This window comes from Bufo gargarizans, chromosome 1 (genome assembly GCF_014858855.1).
Source record: "Bufo gargarizans isolate SCDJY-AF-19 chromosome 1, ASM1485885v1, whole genome shotgun sequence".
Lineage (NCBI taxonomy): Eukaryota > Metazoa > Chordata > Amphibia > Anura > Bufonidae > Bufo > Bufo gargarizans.
Window position 1 is genome coordinate 141,486,496 of NC_058080.1, and position 19,066 is coordinate 141,505,561.

The following is a 19,066-nucleotide window of genomic DNA, read 5'->3' on the forward strand; positions in this document are numbered from 1 at the left end:
CACCTCTACCTCCTACTACAAATCTCCTTCTACAAATTTCTGCAACCCCTTAAACCTAATAACCATTCCTCCGACCCCTGCCCATTTAGTACCTCTTCCAGGAGCATTATTGAAATGCACGCTCTGTCTGTAACAAACTGTCCTACATTCATGACCTCTTCATCTCTCGAAAACTTTCCTTTCTGGGTCTCACAGAAACATGGCTGACACCCTCTGACACCTCCTCCCCTGCTGAACTCTCTTATAGCGGATTTAATTTTACTCACACACCCCGCCCCGGCAGCAAACATGGTGGAGGAGTTGGTCTTCTATCAGACACCTGCTTAAACAGCCAACTCCACTGCCACTCTCCATTACACTCACTTCATTTGAAGTACACTCTGCTCCCATCTACTCTCCCTCCAACCTCCAAATAGCTGTTATTTACTGCCTCCCAGACCCAGCCACCATCTTTCCTGACCACTTTAACACCTGGCTCCTACACTTTCTTTCTGCTGACATCCTCACTATCATTATGGGTGATTTCAACATCCCTATTGACACCTGCCACTCAGCCGCCTCTAAACTCCTATCACTCTCTTCCTCCTTCGGCCTCTCACAGTGGGCTTCAGCTCCCACCCACAGAGATGGACACACATCTGCTCCCTATCTAACCTTTCCAATTCGCTTCTCCCCCTATCCGACCACAACCTACTCACCTTCTTTTCACTGGTCTTCTTCTGCTGCTCCCCAGGTCCACACACTAACACCCCCCCCCCCCCCGCAGGAACCTTAACCATCTCTACTTTCGCTTGCTTTCTGACTCCCTTCTGCCACTCTCTACCATTTGTTCCCTCCAAGACCAAGATACAGCCACCACCCTATATAACACTACAATAAGTACAGCTCTGGACACTGTTGCCCCCCTCACACACAACAAAACTGAAAAATCAACAGACAAACCTGGCACACCAACCTGACCAAAAAACTCAGACAAGCTTCCAGTGCTGCTGAGCGGCGATGGAAGAAATCCCACCCTAAGGATCACTTCACCGCATACAAACAATCCCTCCTCATTTTTAAATCCTCACTCGCTAATGCAAAACAGGCCTACTTCTAATCTCTCATATCTTCCCTGTCCCAAAGCCCTAAATAACTTTGTAACTTTTTAACACTTTTAACTCACTTCTCTGTCCCCTGTCTCCATCCCCCAAAGCCCCCACCCTCTTCTATCATCTCAGGTGAGGACTTTGCCACATACTTCAAACAAAAGATAGTCAACAGAGAAATATTTAGTGCACAGTCTCCACAGACCCTCTACACATTTGCTCAGTCCTCTTCTCCCAAAACCCGCTTCTCCACCATTACAGAAGAAAAACTCTATTCTACTCTCCAGATCACATATCACCAGGGTCAAGTGAAGGTGCACTTGACCCAATTCCATCCCACCTCATCCCTAACCTCACCACAGTGTTTATCCCAGCCCTAGCTCATCTCTTCAACCTATCACTAACCTCTAGTGTCTTCCCCTGGTTTTAAACATGCTACCATTACACCCATCATCAAAAAGCCTTCACTTGACCCATCTTCTTTGTCCAGTTATCACCCCATATCACGTCTTCCATATGCCTCAAAGCTGCTTGAGCAACATGTCCATTCTGAACTGTCCTCTTATCTCTCCTCCTGCTCCCTCAATCTGGCTTCCGACTCCACCACTCAACTGATACTGTCCTCACCAAAGTCACCAATGACCTACTATAAGCCAAAACCAAAAAACATTACTCTGTCCTTCTTCTCCTTGATCTGTCCTCTGCCTTTGACACTGTCGACCCCTCCCTTCTGTTGCAAACGCTCTCATCTGTTGGCATCACTGACCTGGCCCTCTCCTGGATCACATCATACCTCTCAGACCGGACTTTTAGCATCTCCCACTCTTGCACCACCTCCTCGTCTCATTCCCTCTCTGTTGGTGTCCCTCAAGGCTCTGTCCTAGGACCCCTGCTCTTCTCTTTCTGCATTTTTGGCCTGGGACAGCTTATAGAGTACCATGGCTTTCAATATCACTTTTATGCTGATGACACACAAATCTACCTATCTGGTCCAGACATTACCACCTTACTATTCAGAATCCCACAATGCCTATCTTCCATATCCTCCTTCTTCTCCTCTCACTTTCTAAAACTTAACATGGATAAAACAGAATTCACCATCTTTCCCCCACTTGCTCACCCCCCCTACAGACCTATCTATCATGATCAATGGCTGCACATTCTCCCCGGTCAACCAAGTCCGCTGCCTTGGAGTGACCTTGGATTCTGCCCTGTCCTTCTGACCGCACATGCAAGCCCTTTCCACCACCTGCTGCCTCCAACTCAAAAACATCTCCCGCATCTTCTCTTTCCTCAACTTTAAGTCTGCAAAAATGCTTGTACATGCCCTCATCATCTCCCACCTAGACTACTGCAACATCCTCCTCTGTGGCCTTCCATTTAGCACTCTCGCACCCCATTCATTCCATAGCGCTGTACATGTAAAAAGGGTTATACATACATAATACAGACATTTGCACTAAGCATAAACAAGACAAGTTACAGACTGGAACAGAAGGAGAGAGGGCCCTGCCCATGAGGGCTTACAATCTACATGGTATGGGAGAAGGACACAGTAGGTGAGGGGAAGCTGGTGATGGTCGTAAAGAGGCAGCAGGGTCATTGGTTGTAGGCTTGTCTAAAGAGGTGGGTTTTTAGGTTTCTTTTGAAGGTTTCCACTGTACGTGAGAGTCTGATATGTTGGGGTAGCGAGTTCCAGAGTGAGGGGGATGCACGGGAGAAGTCTTGGGGGCGATTGTGGGAAGAGGTGATAAGAGGAGAGGAGAGAGGAGGTCCTGTGAGGATTGAAGATTGCATGTGGGGACTTATCGAGAAAGTAGCTCAGAGATGTAGGGAGGGGACAGGTCAAAGAGAAGGAGGACAGAGTAATGTTTTTTGGTTTTGGCCAGGGGCGTAGCTATTGGGCAAGCAGGGGAAGCGGCTGCTTTGGGGCCCTGACCCAGAAGGGACCCATCCTGGAGCAGGAGGACTAAAGGATTTGGTCAGGGCCCCCTCAACAGTATTACACAATTAATTTATATACAGTGACAGTATAGACAGTGTAGAAAAGGGATGGAACAGTTGCCGGGCCTGGTCTGAAAGAGCGATATTTACTAGCCACAGGAATGGGGGCGGCATGAAAGGAAGGGGTTGTGAAAAAATTACTGGGGGAGGGGGGCCTATTCAAAATTTTGCTGTGGGGCCCAGTCATTTCTAGCTACGCCATTGGTTTTGGCTGTTAGTAGGTCATTGGTGACTTTGGTAAGGGCAGTCTCAATTGAGTGGTGGGGTCTAACTCTAACTCTAACTCTAACACCGAAATGTTTAGCAGATTTTCAGCCATTATTCCTATGCCTGGCTGATAATATAAATATAGGTGATCATAAAAGGAATATATAAAGGGAGTCTGTCAGGCAGTATATGGCCATTAAACAATTAATATCACCACTGTCATAGGCTGTTTTATAGGATGTGCACCGTTGCTCCTCCTGCTTCCCATGCCAGCCCCCCTTCTCCGATTCTTGCATAGTCATCTCACCTCAAAAATTTGAGGAAGGGACTAGCAGAGAAAGCCAGGGGAGCAACGGTGCACAGAGTGGCTTGAGCCTGCCCTGGATGCACTTACCTGCTCATTTACCTGTGGATTAAAACTATATTTTCTCAGGAAAGAAGCAAACTATTCCTACAAGACATTGTGTCTGGTTTATCAGTGAATTTTCTGGTGACAAACTCCCTTTAATGGTTCAACTGTTCCCTATACTACCTTACATACTCACTACAGTGTATCCAGCCATAAATGATCATTGACCCCTTAGTGACCAGCTTTTTTTTTGCCCTTACCGACCAAGCGTTTTTCCTCCTTTTTTTATTGTCGCCTTCCAAGAGCTGCTGAGCACTGATGCTGAGGCTTATTTCGAGCTGCTACAAGGAACTGGACTAAGTTTGGAGTTTGAGCCTACACAGCGGGCTAGCCATTGATGTCAGTGGATGAATTGTTGCATGTTCCTCTATAGCGCAACAGCTATTTATATATAGTGCATTGGCACATGGGACTCACCATTGTCATCAATTCTATGCTGGACGGTCTGAGGAGCAGCTATACACTGGTGCATGAGATGGAACACTTGCTCCACAAGTGATATACAGCCAGTACAGGATATATAGGGGTCTTGGCTTTTAGGGCCTATTTTATTTTATGTATTGTCGCCATTTTATTGATATTGTTTATATGTGTATGTTTTAATAAATTGTACCTATTTGGCGGATTTAGTGTCCCCATTTGAGTCTGAGTGTGCCCCTATATATTTTTTCATATGCCTTCCAAGAGCTGTAACTTTTTAATTTTTCTTTCTATGGAGTTGAATGAGGGCTTCATTTTTGCGGAACAACTTGTAGTTTTCATTGGTATAATTTTTGGGTAAATTATGCTTTTTTAATCACTTGTTATTAAATTTTTTCGGTGGTGACTGAATAAATTAGCAATTTTGACATTTGGTTTGTTTTTTTATGGTGTTTATCATAGGGGATAACTTATATGATATTTGTGTAGTGTGGGTCGTTATGCATGCAGTAATACCAAACATGTCGGGAAGATTTTATTTTTTCTATTTTTTTCTATTGAAAAGCGTATTTCATTAAAAAGCCTGATAAACAATACTAAGGGCAGGCTTCGGGCCTATACCAGGACCCAGCCAGCCATTACACACATCTGCATGCTGCTATCACATTTGAGGGGTGCAGATGGGAGACATAGGGAGTCCGTAGACATTTTCTGTGGCATGTAAAGGGTTAAACAGCCCGGATCGGCACTTCTGCAGGTCCAGGATGTTAGAGCAGAGGACCCGTGCAGCGCTTCGACTGGGTGACTATGAAAAAGCTGCGTCGGTGCCTCTGTCTCAGCTTCAGTCATTTGTGAGGGGAAAAGCAGAACTACATGTGGCTCTATGCTTGCCAGACATCATGGCCAAATCTGGTGGTCCCAGGGGCGATAGACAATGGACCTTACAGGGAAATTTCCTGGTGGGCCGATGCCCAGTGGGCCGCCTGAGAACACCTTACAACTGGCCAGTGGAAGTTTTGTGGGTGTATTTTGTGCTGCTGGCAGTATTTTGTGATGGACTGTGGTATTTGGCTCTGTTGGGTTGGTATTATGTGCCACAATATGGTATTGCTGGCCCTGGCTACTTGTGCTGGCCCTGTCTTCCATCATCTTGGACCCTGCTACAAAACCTGGGCCACTTTTAGCATTTTTTCCAGGGCCACTTCAAGTTCCAAATCCGCCCCTGGGTGGACCGCATGATAAGTCAATAGGCATTTTCAGGCATCAGTATTGTCTATTGTGCAATGGATCTGGCTTAGCGCTGTGACTTACATTGTAAATGGGAGCCCCAACATAAATGTAAAAGTCATTAGTCATCACATTATTATCCCTGTACCATTCATACACTATATGACTTACTTTGTATCTACTGTCTATTATCACGGGTTGGTCAAAGTTAGTAAAAACGTAATAAAGTAAGTGATCTGTGCACATAGTAAACAGTATATAAACCGACCTATACAATCCTCGGTGACATTTGCATTTTGCAGGATCCCTCGCTCCCTGTCTGCAGAATGTATAACAGCGCTTCCACTCTTTGTTCTGCGCAGTACGCTGAGAGCTCGGTTCAGCTTCTTAAATGACAGGCTCCTGACAGTGGAACGCTCAAAGTTACGACCTGCAAGAGGAAAATATGCTTTACCTTCATGATGACTAATTGGGAACATTGTACAATACCCTTTTCTGCCTTTAATAGGTATTAGAGTGTGAGGCTGCAGGCGTCTCTGTGAACACTCTTACCATACTGGAGATTTGTTAATTATAAGCCGCTGTCACAAAAGGTCAATTCTCCTCTAACTGGTAAAACCCATTTCACTACCTTATCCAAGCTCAAATGTCACAAAAGGATAATGTACGGTAAGTCTTTCCACGTTATCTAGATTTGATTCACATATACTTGGACGTAAACATCCATATGTGCTGTGATTCACCTGGAAAATTTAAAGTCAATCCCCAACTTTGAAAACACTTTAAGGATTACTTCAAACATGTTTTTTGTATAGTATTTGAGGCATGTTTGCCCATATTAGCAAATCTTTTATGGAGTTTTTGCATCCCTAGTATTTATTTTTATTTTTTTAGGAACCTATATGCCCCCCTGTAATGTGAGGGGAAAAAAACATTGGTAAAAAGAAAAGCCATGGAAAATGCCATTACTAGTGCCAACGTACATTGCACATGCCTTTTTTGAAGATGCCTAAAAAAAAAAAAAAATAATGCAATGGAGGTATATAGGAAAATTTGCAATAAGGGAAATTATTCACTTGATTGCATCTGCAATCAGGAAGTTATTAAGAGGCATGGAGCGGAAGGCCACAGAAGCACTACAGGGCGCTTCCATGGCATTTCGGTCCGTGCCTGCGCACCACATGTTCTATTTTTTGCAGTGTGGGCAGATGGCGGACTCAATTTAAATAGGTCTGCATCCATCAGCGCAGGCCACACTGACGATGCTCATGCATTGGGAACCGCAATTTTTAATCCCCAGTGCACAGTGTGGGCGGCACATGCTGGTGTGCATGGGCCCTAAGGGTGAAAAAACACAGCTACAATAATGCCTGTTTGTCCTGTGTTTAATATTTGTCATAAGCTTCCATTCAACATCTCGAATTTGAGTTTTTACCCCCAAAACTTGGCAAAAAACGCCAGTAAAAACATGTGCCAAAAACCAAAAAAGTGCTCAAAAATGAGCCTGGGTTCACAAAATGTTTTTTGTGGTGTTTTTCAACTGTTTTGTGTGGCCTTTTTTTTTTGCACATGTGGTTTTTGGTGCGATTCTTGCTGAAAAACCTCCAGCTCCAGATGTAAGCTAAAAGTCTATGGGAAATATAAAATGCAGAACACACAATAATTTCTTTGCTACTGGTGTTTTTTTCAGTTTGGTGGCATTTTTGTGTCTCTGTTTTTAAAAAAATACGCAGCATGTTGAATCTTTGTGTGTGAAGAAGGCCTAAAGAATATAGTAGAACATTTGAAAATAGAAAATTCCTAAGTGCTCTATAAAGAATTTGCTCAATCACGTGGGTCTCTTGGGGCTTCCAATCTACTTATCCTCATTACAAGGACAAGAGCCTGTTTAATAGGAAGCCTTAACTCTTAGGCCTCTTTGAGACGGGCGTCCCGGATTTGCTCAGGATGCGTCCCGGGTGCATTGCAGAAAAACCCTCTCGAGTGCACACGCAATTTCAGTCAGTTTTGATTGCAATTGCGTTGCGCTGTTCAGTTTTTATTGTGCGGGTGCAATGCGGGTTCGGGTTAGGTGTTCTGTAGATTTTATTATTTTCCCTTATAACATGGTTATAAGGGAAAATAAAATAGCATTCTTAATACAGAACGCTTACTAAAATGTCGATTGAGGGGTTAAAAAATAAAAAATAAAGTAACTCACCTTGTCCACTTGATCGTGCAACCGGCATCGTCTTTTTTCTTCTTCTTTCAGGACCTGAAAAAGAACCTTTGATGATGTAATCACGCTCACCACCTGGTGAGCGTGGTGATGTCAGCGCAGGTCCTGCTGAATGAAGATAAAAAAAACTAAATGTACCCAGAATCTTCTATCACGTGCGTGCAAAACGCATTGCACCCGCGTGATAAAAACAGAACAACGCAATGCAATCGCAGTCAAAACTGACTGAAATTGTGTGCGTACTCGCGCGGGTTTCCTGCAATGCACAGGCGACGCATCCGGAGCAAATCCGGGACGCCCGTGTGAAAGAGGCATTAACACTGCTATCTCAAGGTACTTTTATCTCAAGGTGGAAGTGTTAAGTACTGAGCCACCGAGCTGCCCGTGTAATGTTATATGGGTGTTACAATAATGACCTGAATTCTAATCGGCTTTTAATTTATTTTTTAGAACTTGTGCTGCCGGGCAATTAGCAGACACATTGGGCAGATTTACTAATCCTATAGATGGTGTAAGCGTAGACCGGCTGTGTAGACCTGCACCAGACTTATCACAGGGGCTCAGGCTGGATGATACATGTGGGGCAGGGAGGGCTTCCTTCGAGACATCTTAGGCCTGCCCCCTTTCTTGTGCAACTCCGCCCCTTTCCACAAAGCCCCACCTCTTACCAAGCACGTCGGAAAAAAGTGTAGAAACCCTAGATATGCCAAATTGTGCTATTTTGAGCCACTCTTTTAAGATTGTGCCAATTTGTGCCACTTTTTAGACACTTTTTTGGCACAGTCATATTAGTAAATCAGTCTCAATGTGCACTACAGCCTATGGGAAATATTTTTTAAGGGACTTGTGACTATTTGCTGTAAAAAATGGTCGCAGATCCCCTTTTTGACCAGCCATGACACAATATTAAGTGTAGAAAAGTTTTCGACAGTTGGGCGGGACGGGAGCCTGTTGGGGGCCGCACCGAGACCTGAAAGTGTAAATGTTGGCTAAAAACTATGCCAGCCAACACTGGACTCAGAGGAGGGAAAAGGAAAGGGAAAGAGGAAGGAAATGATGATTGATACTGCTGTGTATCTCTGCCTGATCTTTCTGTAACAGAATCATACTGACAGCTTTATGCCAGTATGATTCCTTTACAGGAAGGTCACACAGAGGCACACAGCAGTATCAATCATGATAATACCGTGCGCTTCTGTAGTCCAGACCGCACCACCTCCCTCTCACAGGGAGCATGATTCTTCGCAAGGGACAAGCTTGTCTGAGAGCCCTAAAGCCACAGGGGGAGATTTATAAAACTGGTGTGAAGTAGAACTGGCTTAGTTGCCCATAGCAACCAATCAGATTCCACCTTTCATGTTCCAATGGAGCTCAGAAAAATGAAAGGTGGAATCTGATTGGTTGCTATGGGCAACTGAGCCATTTCTACTTTACACCAGTTTTGATAAATCTACCCTTTTTTCTGAGACTTCACTAATGTTAGAAAGTAGGGTTTGCTGCTTAGTAAATATGGTGCTCAGAAAACTAGTGCAATTACATTGACAAATGAGCTCCACAGTTTATCAAAGGTGGATCCTTACAAGGCTTATGGAATCAAGATGGTTCTCCAGTGATCCTAAGCAAGTCTCAGCTGAGAGAGCATTATTCACAGCCTAGTAAGCTGCTCTTAATGTGAAATGGCTGCACTGGAGACATGAATAATAAATGACTGCAATAAAGCGGAGGTTGACTTACTCCTGTTGCGATTAATTCTGCAATGTTCTTCAAATCCACTTCCCAAATGGCTGTCTCCTGTGGGTAAGCTGTATACAGGGTTATCCTGGCCCGTCTCATCAGACACTAAGGCTGCCGCTGAGGCAGCTGATAATTCAGATGACACTGCTGCTACGGTTAAGTCTAGAGACGAGCTGCAGTCTGGGGAGTCATCCTGTGAACGTCTTTTGCGCTCTTTAGTAAGGCCATAGTGTGATGCACCTTTACACCTAGAAAACAGAAACATAGATCAGGTTGGAACTTAATTTCTAAATAATATTAAAGGCAATGATACAAAAATACAAATGAAGGAAATTACTAGAACATAATGACTTTTAAGCATAATTTGGAGGGAGCAATACCTTATTGGTCCCCCTAAAATCAGAAAAATTGCAGTTGAAATTTGACTGTTGAGAACCTGGTGCCAGTCTGATGAAAATGACTTTGTGTCCCACAGGCCTCTTTTTGTGGCTCCTTATTACCCAATCCAGTAACAAACAAGTGTTTAAGGTTCGATGGGATGTTTTTTAAAATTCCTGGTAATTTAAAGGGGTTGTCTCATCTGAGACAATGGGGGCATATCCCACCGCTGGGACTCGTACCTATCTCCTAAATAGAGCCCGGAAATGGTGGAGGGTGCACTGCGCATGCGCAGCCGCCCTCCATTTGTTTCTATGGGGCCACTGAAAATACCTGAGCACTGTCTCAGCTATTTCCATGGGGTCATAGTAAGTGAATGGGAGCTGCGGCTGGTCATGTGCCATGCGCTCCCATTCACTTCTATAGGGAAAGCTCTGGTGGTGGCCGGACCCGAGATCTCCAGCCACCACTTTGGCCTGCTCCATTCTCGATACAGCAGTGGGACCCACACCTATCAAACAATGGAGGCATATCTTAGCAATACGCACCCATTGTCTCAGATGGGAATACCCCTTTAAGGCCTCATTTACACTTCTGTGATGACCTCCCTGACAGAATGGTCAGTGGTTCATCCATGAAGATGTCCGTACAGGATCCGTGTGTCCGTTATTTTTTCTCTGAGTGTCATCTGTATTCCATGGACACTGTGAGGCTGAAAATTTATTTCAGGAGTATCTCCTACCAATGGTTTGCAAAAGCCATAGACAAACAGGAATGGCATCAGTGTTGTGTCCGTGGTTTTCACAGACCCATAAACTTTAATGTGTGTGAGGGATCGGTTAAGGAGAATATTGGACATGCTTCTGTGTTGTCACCATGGAGGTTCACTGACGTGTGAAAGAGGCCTAACATGGTGCATACTGTATGTGATCCTTTCTACTAAGCAGCTATATTCATAAAATTTGTCGCACAAATTACATAGTATCTTTTTCTCCACTATATTTACTAAGGAAAACAAACTGTTGGATGAAATGTAGAGTGTAATAATAAATCCCAATTAAAAGTGCCCTGTCTGACCCAGTAAGAAGTGCAGCAGCATCTTAAAAATATTAAAATAAACAAAATCACCAGATCCAGATTTAAGTAATGTCATAGACAGACTCTTATTTCTGATATTTAAGGACTCTATATTGACAGGGGGCGTTCCACAGGATTGGCGATGAGCAAATGTGTTGCCAATATTCAAAAAGAGGTAAAAAACAAAGCCGAGAAACTATAGGCCGGTAAGTTTAACATCTGTCTTGGTTAAACTGTTTGCCCATTTGGCTTCATGAGGGATCGGTTACATCAAACTAACTCAATCAGTTTCTATGAGGAGGTAAGTTCTAGACTTGACTGGGGTGAGTCAATAGATGTCATATATCTTGACTTCTCCAAAGTATTTGTGTCACCGCCAGATATCTGAGAAGTTCTGACAGACGTTCTTTAGTACCTCCTGCATGATGTTCTTTTGTTTTGGTTTCGCTTTGACATCTCTTCTCCCTCTCCCAGCTGTCATCTATTAGCAGTGATTGCCTCCCTTTATATCCCCTCCCATACTGCTTCACTTTGCGGTTTATACTACTTCCTGGATTGTGCTCACTGCTAGAAGTTTGCTACTGCTGGTTTCTCAGATAAGTCTATCCCTTTATTTGTATTTTCCTGTTGGCTTGATTCTAGGTGACCCTGACTCCCTCCGTATTAAGTGTAGGGAGCCGGTGGTTGTGTCTCCTCACTATTATAGGGTTTACAGATGTCACTCAGTCTAGGTACGTGGACATGCAACTTTCTATCACAGAGATCTTTGCATGGGCTGAGCAGTCAGGGAGAGCTATAGGGCTTTAATAGGGCTCACCCTTTTGTTCCTTAGTTTGGGATTAAGTCAGTCGGATCTTTATTTGTTACTTCTTGTTTTCTGCAACACCATCCGTGACAATTTGATACTGTGCCACATAACAGGTAACAGTTTACCATATAAAATGAGAATGCTTGGACTGGCTGGGGGAAAATGTCTGTATGGGGGTAAGTAACTGGCTCAGAGGGTGGTTATTAACGGTGCATACTCAGATTGGGTCAGTGTCACTAGTGGGTTCAGTGGTAGTACCACAGGGTTATTGGGACATATTCTCTTCAATATATTTATTAATGAACTTGTAGAAGGCATGCACAGTAAAATATCAGATGGATCTGGATAGATTGGAGACGGGCAGAAAAGTGGCAGATAATGTTTAATTCTGACAAATGTAAGGTTATGCACATGGGAAGGAATAATGCAAGTCACTAGTACATACTAAATGGTAAAACACTAGGTAACAATGACATGAAAAAGGACTAAGGAATTTTAATGGACAACAATCTTAGCTGTAGCAACCAATGCCAGGCAGCTCCTGCCAAGGACAATAGGATAATGGGTTGCCTCAAAAGGGGCATAGATGCCTGTGATAAGAAGATAGTTCTGCCACTTTACAAATCACTAGTCAGACCACACATGAGTATTATATACAGTTCTGGGCTCCTGTGAACAGGACAAACATAGCAGAGCTGGAGAGAGTTCAGAGAAGGCCAACAAAAGTAATAACAGGAGTAGGTGGACTACAGTACCCTGAAAATTAGGGTTATTCACTTTAGAAAAAAGACGACTGAGGGGAGATCTAATAACTATGTATAAATATTTCAGGGGTCAGTACAAAGATCTCTCCCATCATCTATTTATCCCCAGGACTGTGACGGTGACGAGGGGACATCCTCTGCGTCTGAAGAAAAGATGGTTTCTACACAAACATAGAAGAGGATTCTTTACGGTAAGAGCAGCGAGACTATGGAACTCTCCGCCTGAGGAGGTGGTGATGGTAAGTACAATAAAATAATTCAAGAGGGGCCTGGATGTATTTCTGGAGTGTAATAATATAATAGGCTATAGCTACTAGAGAGGGGTCGTTGATCCAGGGAGTTATTCTAAATGCCTGATTGGAGTCGAGAAGGAATTTTGTTTCCCCTAAAATGACAAAAATTGGCTTCTACCTAATGGGGGATTTTTTGCCTTCCACTGGATAAACTTGCAGGCAATAGGCAGAACGGGATGGACAGATTTCTTTTTTCAGCCTTACAATCTGTTACCCCTTGTCTGAAATTACAAAGATTGCATTGTTTATTCAGAGAGTGACTCGGAGTATTTGGCCTATTTACCACCTCTGTAGCCTCCAGAACCGCAAGAATCATGGAAACTGCAACCTATGTAAGATCTGCTGATTCATGCATGATAAAGACTGTGACTGCTGTATTGAACTTTATTGCCAGTAAAGTATGGTTGTTTGTTGCAAAGCTGTGTTCATTATTGAAACCACCAATATATGCATTGCTGCTGTATTGTATTGTGTGCCTCTCCATTTGGGACAGCTGCCTTGAACCCCCAACAAACCCACCAATATAGGGCACCCCGAATCAAACCAAGGTGTGCCCAGGGGACAAGGGTGCACCTTCCCCATCACTGCATGGCCCAGTGAGCACCAGAATAAAGGCTGCCACTGTGAGTACTACTCCCCCCATCAGTACCACTACCACCATTCCCGTCCTCTACTCTACTCTGTTGCCAGGCGTGCAGAACATTTTGTTAATATGCTGTGCTGACACTAATGGCTTTTTACAACTTAATGAAGAACTCCAAATAATGTAATTTTAAACATGTAATGCTTATTTGCCAGCAATATTCTAGCAGTGTAATTTGTTCCATCCCAGCTCAGTTGCCTGCATATATTTTGAACCCTTTGATTATAGGATGCTGTGTTATGTGATCATCAGTCTGACTACCAGCCCAGAGCTTCTCCTTTGTAGATAGGAGATCAGTTTCCCTTGTTTGTCTGTCTGCTTGTTAACTACAGGATGAAACACCAACTTCTATCAAATTCCCCCTGGCAGCTTTCTGACACCTCCCGCCCACCAAGCTCCTTGTTCCTCTGCATGTTCCTCCATGCACATAGTGCTGATGAAGACCTGCCTAAGAGACTAGGAATGCAGTGATATTTTGGTAAATCCATACAATGATTATCTGCAGAGTTATAGAGCTCCTCTGACTCACACTTTCTATGCTATCTGTGAGTGCTTTGCGCAGAATCTCCAGTGTATTTCTACGAGATCCTGCATCACAATGTCCTCCTCTCACCCTGCTTGTAACAGCTGAAGAAGGGGAGACAGACTGCGGCTGTATAACACAGAAATACATTGAAACTGTACAGGGTGAGTTATGGGACATCAGTTCTATATCATTGATCGATAATAGGATCTATAATGTGAAATGTAATAAACATTCACACATGGGCAACAATCTGTATTCCACACCGAAATGTGAAATCTGCACATACCAAGCCCATTGATTGCATTTGGAAATTCATATGCTTACCATTTTTTCCCTGCAGATTTTAATTTCCATCTGGTGACCACACATGGATTAGCCCCACAGCAAGTCAAACTATAAAAGTGCAGCAGAAATCTGAGGGTCAGGCGCTGTCTGAAAATGCCCTTGAGGGAACCATCTCAGAGAGGCAGAAGGAACCAAGATGGCAGACCACACTCGAATGGTCAACTAAAAGCAATATACACAAGGCATGCACAAGAGCCTGTTTTAGACACGTGCAATACCCACACATGAGGGCGGCTTTATTTGGAGACATAAACATAACATTTTATACCCTTTCCTAAATCTTGCCTGCTTCATCCTTTCTTTGCTGTTTAGTATGAGGACAACCCCACTGCAACCAGGTTGCATATATGTTGCAGTCTAATAGAAAATCGGTGGTTGGGAATCATCATTGCTCTGATATAAAGACAGCCAATAGAAGATGTTTTCTTGGCGTATTATTTCTTTTGCTTTTATTGCAGAGCATTGTTATGGTCTGTTCTATGTTCTCAGCATGAACAATGCTTCTCATTATGAGAAACGTCATCATTGTGGCTCCCGGGCAGATAACGCTGGGCTATCAGGCGATGCATAAGTCTGCTCAAAATACAAAGCACCTCAAACATGTTTTCTCATGGTGCATCAGGCCAAGTTATGATTCATTGTGTTTGTTTTATCACACAGTCAACGTGATTAATGTAAGAAAACCAAATTGGATGAAAACTATGGTGGAGAGCAATGTTTTATCTAAAAGGCTTATTGGAGAGACTTGTGAAACTTACATTATGTTTAAAGCTCCAACCCCCCCCCCCCCCCCAAATGACAGTAATTGGTGTACAGTGTAAGCGGTGCTGAGTCCGTGTATGTAATCTGTATCTCCTCTGAGTCCTCTCTATTAGGGCTCGTTCACACGACCATGTGAAGCCAGTGCCCATGCTGTGGACTGCAAATTGCGGTCCGCAATGCAGGGCACCTTCCAAGCATCTTTTTGCGGTGCGGAGGTACGGAACGGAACCCCAGAAAGCACTCCGTAGTGTTCCGTTCCGCAATTTGTGGACCCATTGAAATGAATAGGTCCACATCCGTGATGCGGAATGACAACGGAACGGTGCCTGTGTATTGCGGATCCGCAAATGCGGTCCACAATAAGGGAACGGGACACCAACGGGCCCTTAGGCTTAGAATTTTTGGTGATTTTATAATATTTCTATATAATCTTGCAGCCTAAAGGGGTTGTCTCACTTCAGCAAGTGGCATTTATCATGTAGAGAAAGTGAATACAAGGCACTTACTAATGTATTGTTATTATCTGTAGTGCCTCCTTTGCTGGCTGGATTCATTTTTCCATCACATTATACACTGCTCGTTTCCATGGTTATATGACCACTCTGCAAACCATTGGTGGTGGTCATGCTTGCACACTATAGGAAAAAGCAGCAGCCTCTCTGGTTGCCAGGAATGTGCACATAGTCTGGTGCTTTTTCCTACAGTGTGCAAGCACGACCACTGCTGCTGGGCTGCTGGGTGGTCGTAACCATGGAAACGAGCAGTGAATAATGTGTTGGAAAAATGAATCCAGCCAGCAAAGGAGGCAATATGGACAATAACAATACATTAGTAAGTGGCTTGTATTAACTTTCTCTACATGATAAATACCATTTGCTGAAGTGAGACAAAACCCCTTTAAGCAAAATATGTTAAGACTTCCTGTCTTTTGAGAGCTGCTACATGTGCTATAGGCACAATGGAGAGGAGCTGACCCCATTCACTTCTATAGGAGAGTTTTCTAGGCATGTTCTGTGACCTGTGCAGAGGTCAGGAGGGAACTGTGATATCACCTATTGTGAATGGTGTGTTATCTACATAGAGGTGTTACTTGTCATTGTATTTCTGTCTGTGGTGATAATAATAATGGCTACTGAATAATTACCTGCACAGAACAGTAAATCATTATTGGACCTAATGGTTAGTGTGAAAATTGCCGGATTGTTTAAATATTTTTTTTTGAAATATAGTGACATGTATGACATGTAAAATATTAAAAAACACCCCAAAAATAAATAAAGTTAAACCTATAAACACGAGTTAAACAATAGGTCATTTTTTGAGGACACATTCCCTTGAAATGAACAAAAAACAGATGCACTGCAGTGTGCCTAGGGCACTGTCTTTGGTGTTCTTTGAAGTTGTGTCTCATCTCTAGGTATAATGCAATGTGCGTTTTTCCCCTGGAGTATTCCCTTACGCCTCATACACACACAACTGTGTCTGTATTGCACTCTGCAAAATATACATACCTTCCATGTGCAATTCGCAGTTTTCTCAATCCCATCACTAGAAATGACTATTCTTGTCCGCTATATGGACAAGAATAGGACATGCTCCGTAATATATGGAACAGACATATGGATGCGGACGGCACACAGATGACATCCTTGTGTTTTCCTTTTTTTGCCGACCCATAGAAATGAATGGGCCGGTGTGTAATTCACAAAAATGCAGATTGGACATGGAGGCAAAATATGGTCGTGTGCAGGAGGCCTAAATGATAGTTGTTCTCACCTATTCTAACCTAAGTGGATTTTGGCTTTCGATAGATCTGCACATTTTTGGTTTGTATAAACTTCCAAAAATGCATTTTGAATTGGCTTCTCTTAGATTTGCATCACAATCACTGTGCAATATATGCATACCCTCTTCCCAGAATTCCAGAGGAGCATTGCCTGGCCTATAAGACTTCTCATGCCATAAGGAGATGTGGGGGCACTTTTATTAAGACCAGTGTTTTAAACGCTGGTCTTAATAAACCCCTAAGTCGGTGCCTCTTCATAACTTCAGCAGATTCTCCACCAGTTCTAAATGTAAGACAATTTCCGAGCTGTCTTACATTTAGACCTTTTCCTACGTGTGAAACAGGCGTAGAAAATGGTAAATGAGATGGGCCACTTTTTTTAGACCTGGCATAACCGTTGCACCGCAATCTTTGCCTGAAATATGCCTGATATAGGTGTATTTCAGCATCAAAAATGACCTCCATAGTATTTTCCAAGTGCATCTCTCTAGAAACACTGTTCCAGAGAACTATTGAGCAGGCACGAATGGATGTGAGAAATGTGGTCTGCTCTTTTTTGATCAGGTAAATTCCATAATGGCGCATTGTGCACAGAAAGGAGGCGTCCTATAGGACTGTAAGCCACTAATAACAAACAGAGCTGGTCACTGTATATAACAGGTCATGATGACAATATTCATTTCTATATGAGGTAGGACTTATTAGAATAAGCTACTAACTACAGGCAATCTGCCTCATGCACGAGATTTCTAGAGGAGGCAGTGAGGAGTATTTGGTAATTATGGCTACACGACTTTGATCATTGCTTATGTCTTACAAATCTCTAGTTTTGTCACATCATTTATAACTCTGTATTATACGGAGCTGAAATGTATTATTGTAAGTGGACGAGTCAGCCACAACCAGCTGCCCATTGGAAGCACAGGATAGAGAAGAACTAGGACAGATTTCTATAAGCATCACAGCTCTGTTCCTTAGTGACATTTATAGAAATGTTTCAAATCTTAAAAGTCTCCATCTGGTCCCGAGTATCTTTCTATAAAAGTCTGCGTTACGTGGTTCCATCTGTCGTTGAATATCTTTATATATAGTTCTTCCCCACATATTTTATCTGGTCCTGAATGTCTTCATATCAAGGTCAGCTCTACATGTTTCATCTGGTCTCGAATGACTCCTTATAAAGGTCTACTCTACATGTTTGATATAGACCTGAGTGTCTTTATACAAAGGTCTGCTTTATGTGTATTATCTGGTCCTGAATGTCTTAATACAAAGGCCTGCTCTACATATTTTTTCTGGTCCTCAGTGTCTTTATATAAAAATCTGCTCTACATTTTTATCTGGTCCAGAGTGTATTTTTAATGATTTTTTTTTATAAAGATTTGCTCTTCTGGTCCGGAGTGTCTTTATATAAAGATTTTTTCTACATGGTAATCTGATCTTGAGTGTCTTTATATAAAGATTTGCTCTACGTGGTTTATCTGGTCCTGTGTGTCTTTATATAAAGGTCTCCTCTATGTGTTCATCTGGTCCTGTGTGTCTTTATATAAAGGTCTCCTCTATGTGTTCATCTGGTCCTGTGTGTCTTTATATAAAGGTCTCCTCTATGTGTTAATCTGATCTTGAGTGTCTTTATATAAAGATTTGCTCTACGTGGTTTATCTGGTCCTGTGTGTCTTTATATAAAGGTCTCCTCTATGTGTTTATCTGGTCCTTTGGGTCTTTTTTAAAAGGTCTGCTCTACATCTTTCCATCTGGTGCTGACTTCACATTTACACTTTTGCCAATTTAATATAACCTGCAGGGTTATCTGCAGATCATCAAAGTTTCTTTTCCTACACTATATATAAACATTTTAAAATCATCTAACTGGTTGGGTGACATAATGGTATCGGATCAGTGATGATGACCTCATTGATGTGTTGATGGTGTCTACTTAGTGATGATGTCCTCCTTGATGTGCTGGTGGTTTTGGCTCAGTGATAACCTGATAGCGTTACTGCTGAAAGCTTATGAGATGGTATTGTTGGCATAGATGTGCGGCACTGCTGGTGGCAGCACAGTAATATGCTGATGTAGCTGGCTCAGTAATCAGTTAGTGGTTTAGTGAAGAGCTGGTGGTGTTGGCTCAGTCATCTGCTGATGGAGTTGACGCAGTTAACTAATTGCTGACTGAACAGAGGACTGTTAATCATTGCAACCCAGGAAGAATCCTGAGACCCAGGTAATGCAAAATAGCCCTGACCACATGGCTTCGGGTACCAAGATAAAAAAAGAGAGTAATTTCCTTAGAAACATGGTAAAGGAACTATTGCTGCCTGAAAGAAACAACGGCTATCTCAGAGCAGGGGACAGGTAGTTATGACGTATGCTCCAT

General features: G+C 43.0%; 1 protein-coding gene and 1 long non-coding RNA gene across 5 annotated transcripts in view; one reads left to right on the forward strand and one right to left on the reverse strand.

Moving 5' to 3' along the window:
• Positions 1 to 19,066, reverse strand: part of LNX1 (ligand of numb-protein X 1) — a 200,076-nt gene that overhangs the window by 92,159 nt on the left and 88,851 nt on the right. For all 4 annotated transcript variants that reach the window (XM_044294706.1, XM_044294769.1, XM_044294627.1 and 1 more), the window contains 2 exons: positions 9,308 to 9,555; positions 5,624 to 5,785 (listed from right to left, as the gene is read on the reverse strand). In XM_044294706.1, the coding sequence (XP_044150641.1) occupies positions 5,624 to 5,785; positions 9,308 to 9,555 (410 nt within the window). The remainder of the gene's footprint in view (positions 1 to 5,623; positions 5,786 to 9,307; positions 9,556 to 19,066) is intronic.
• On the forward strand, positions 13,726 to 14,203 carry LOC122941725. The gene is made up of 3 exons (XR_006390511.1): positions 13,726 to 13,748; positions 13,898 to 13,957; positions 14,137 to 14,203. It is a non-coding gene; the product is annotated as an uncharacterized LOC122941725 (long non-coding RNA).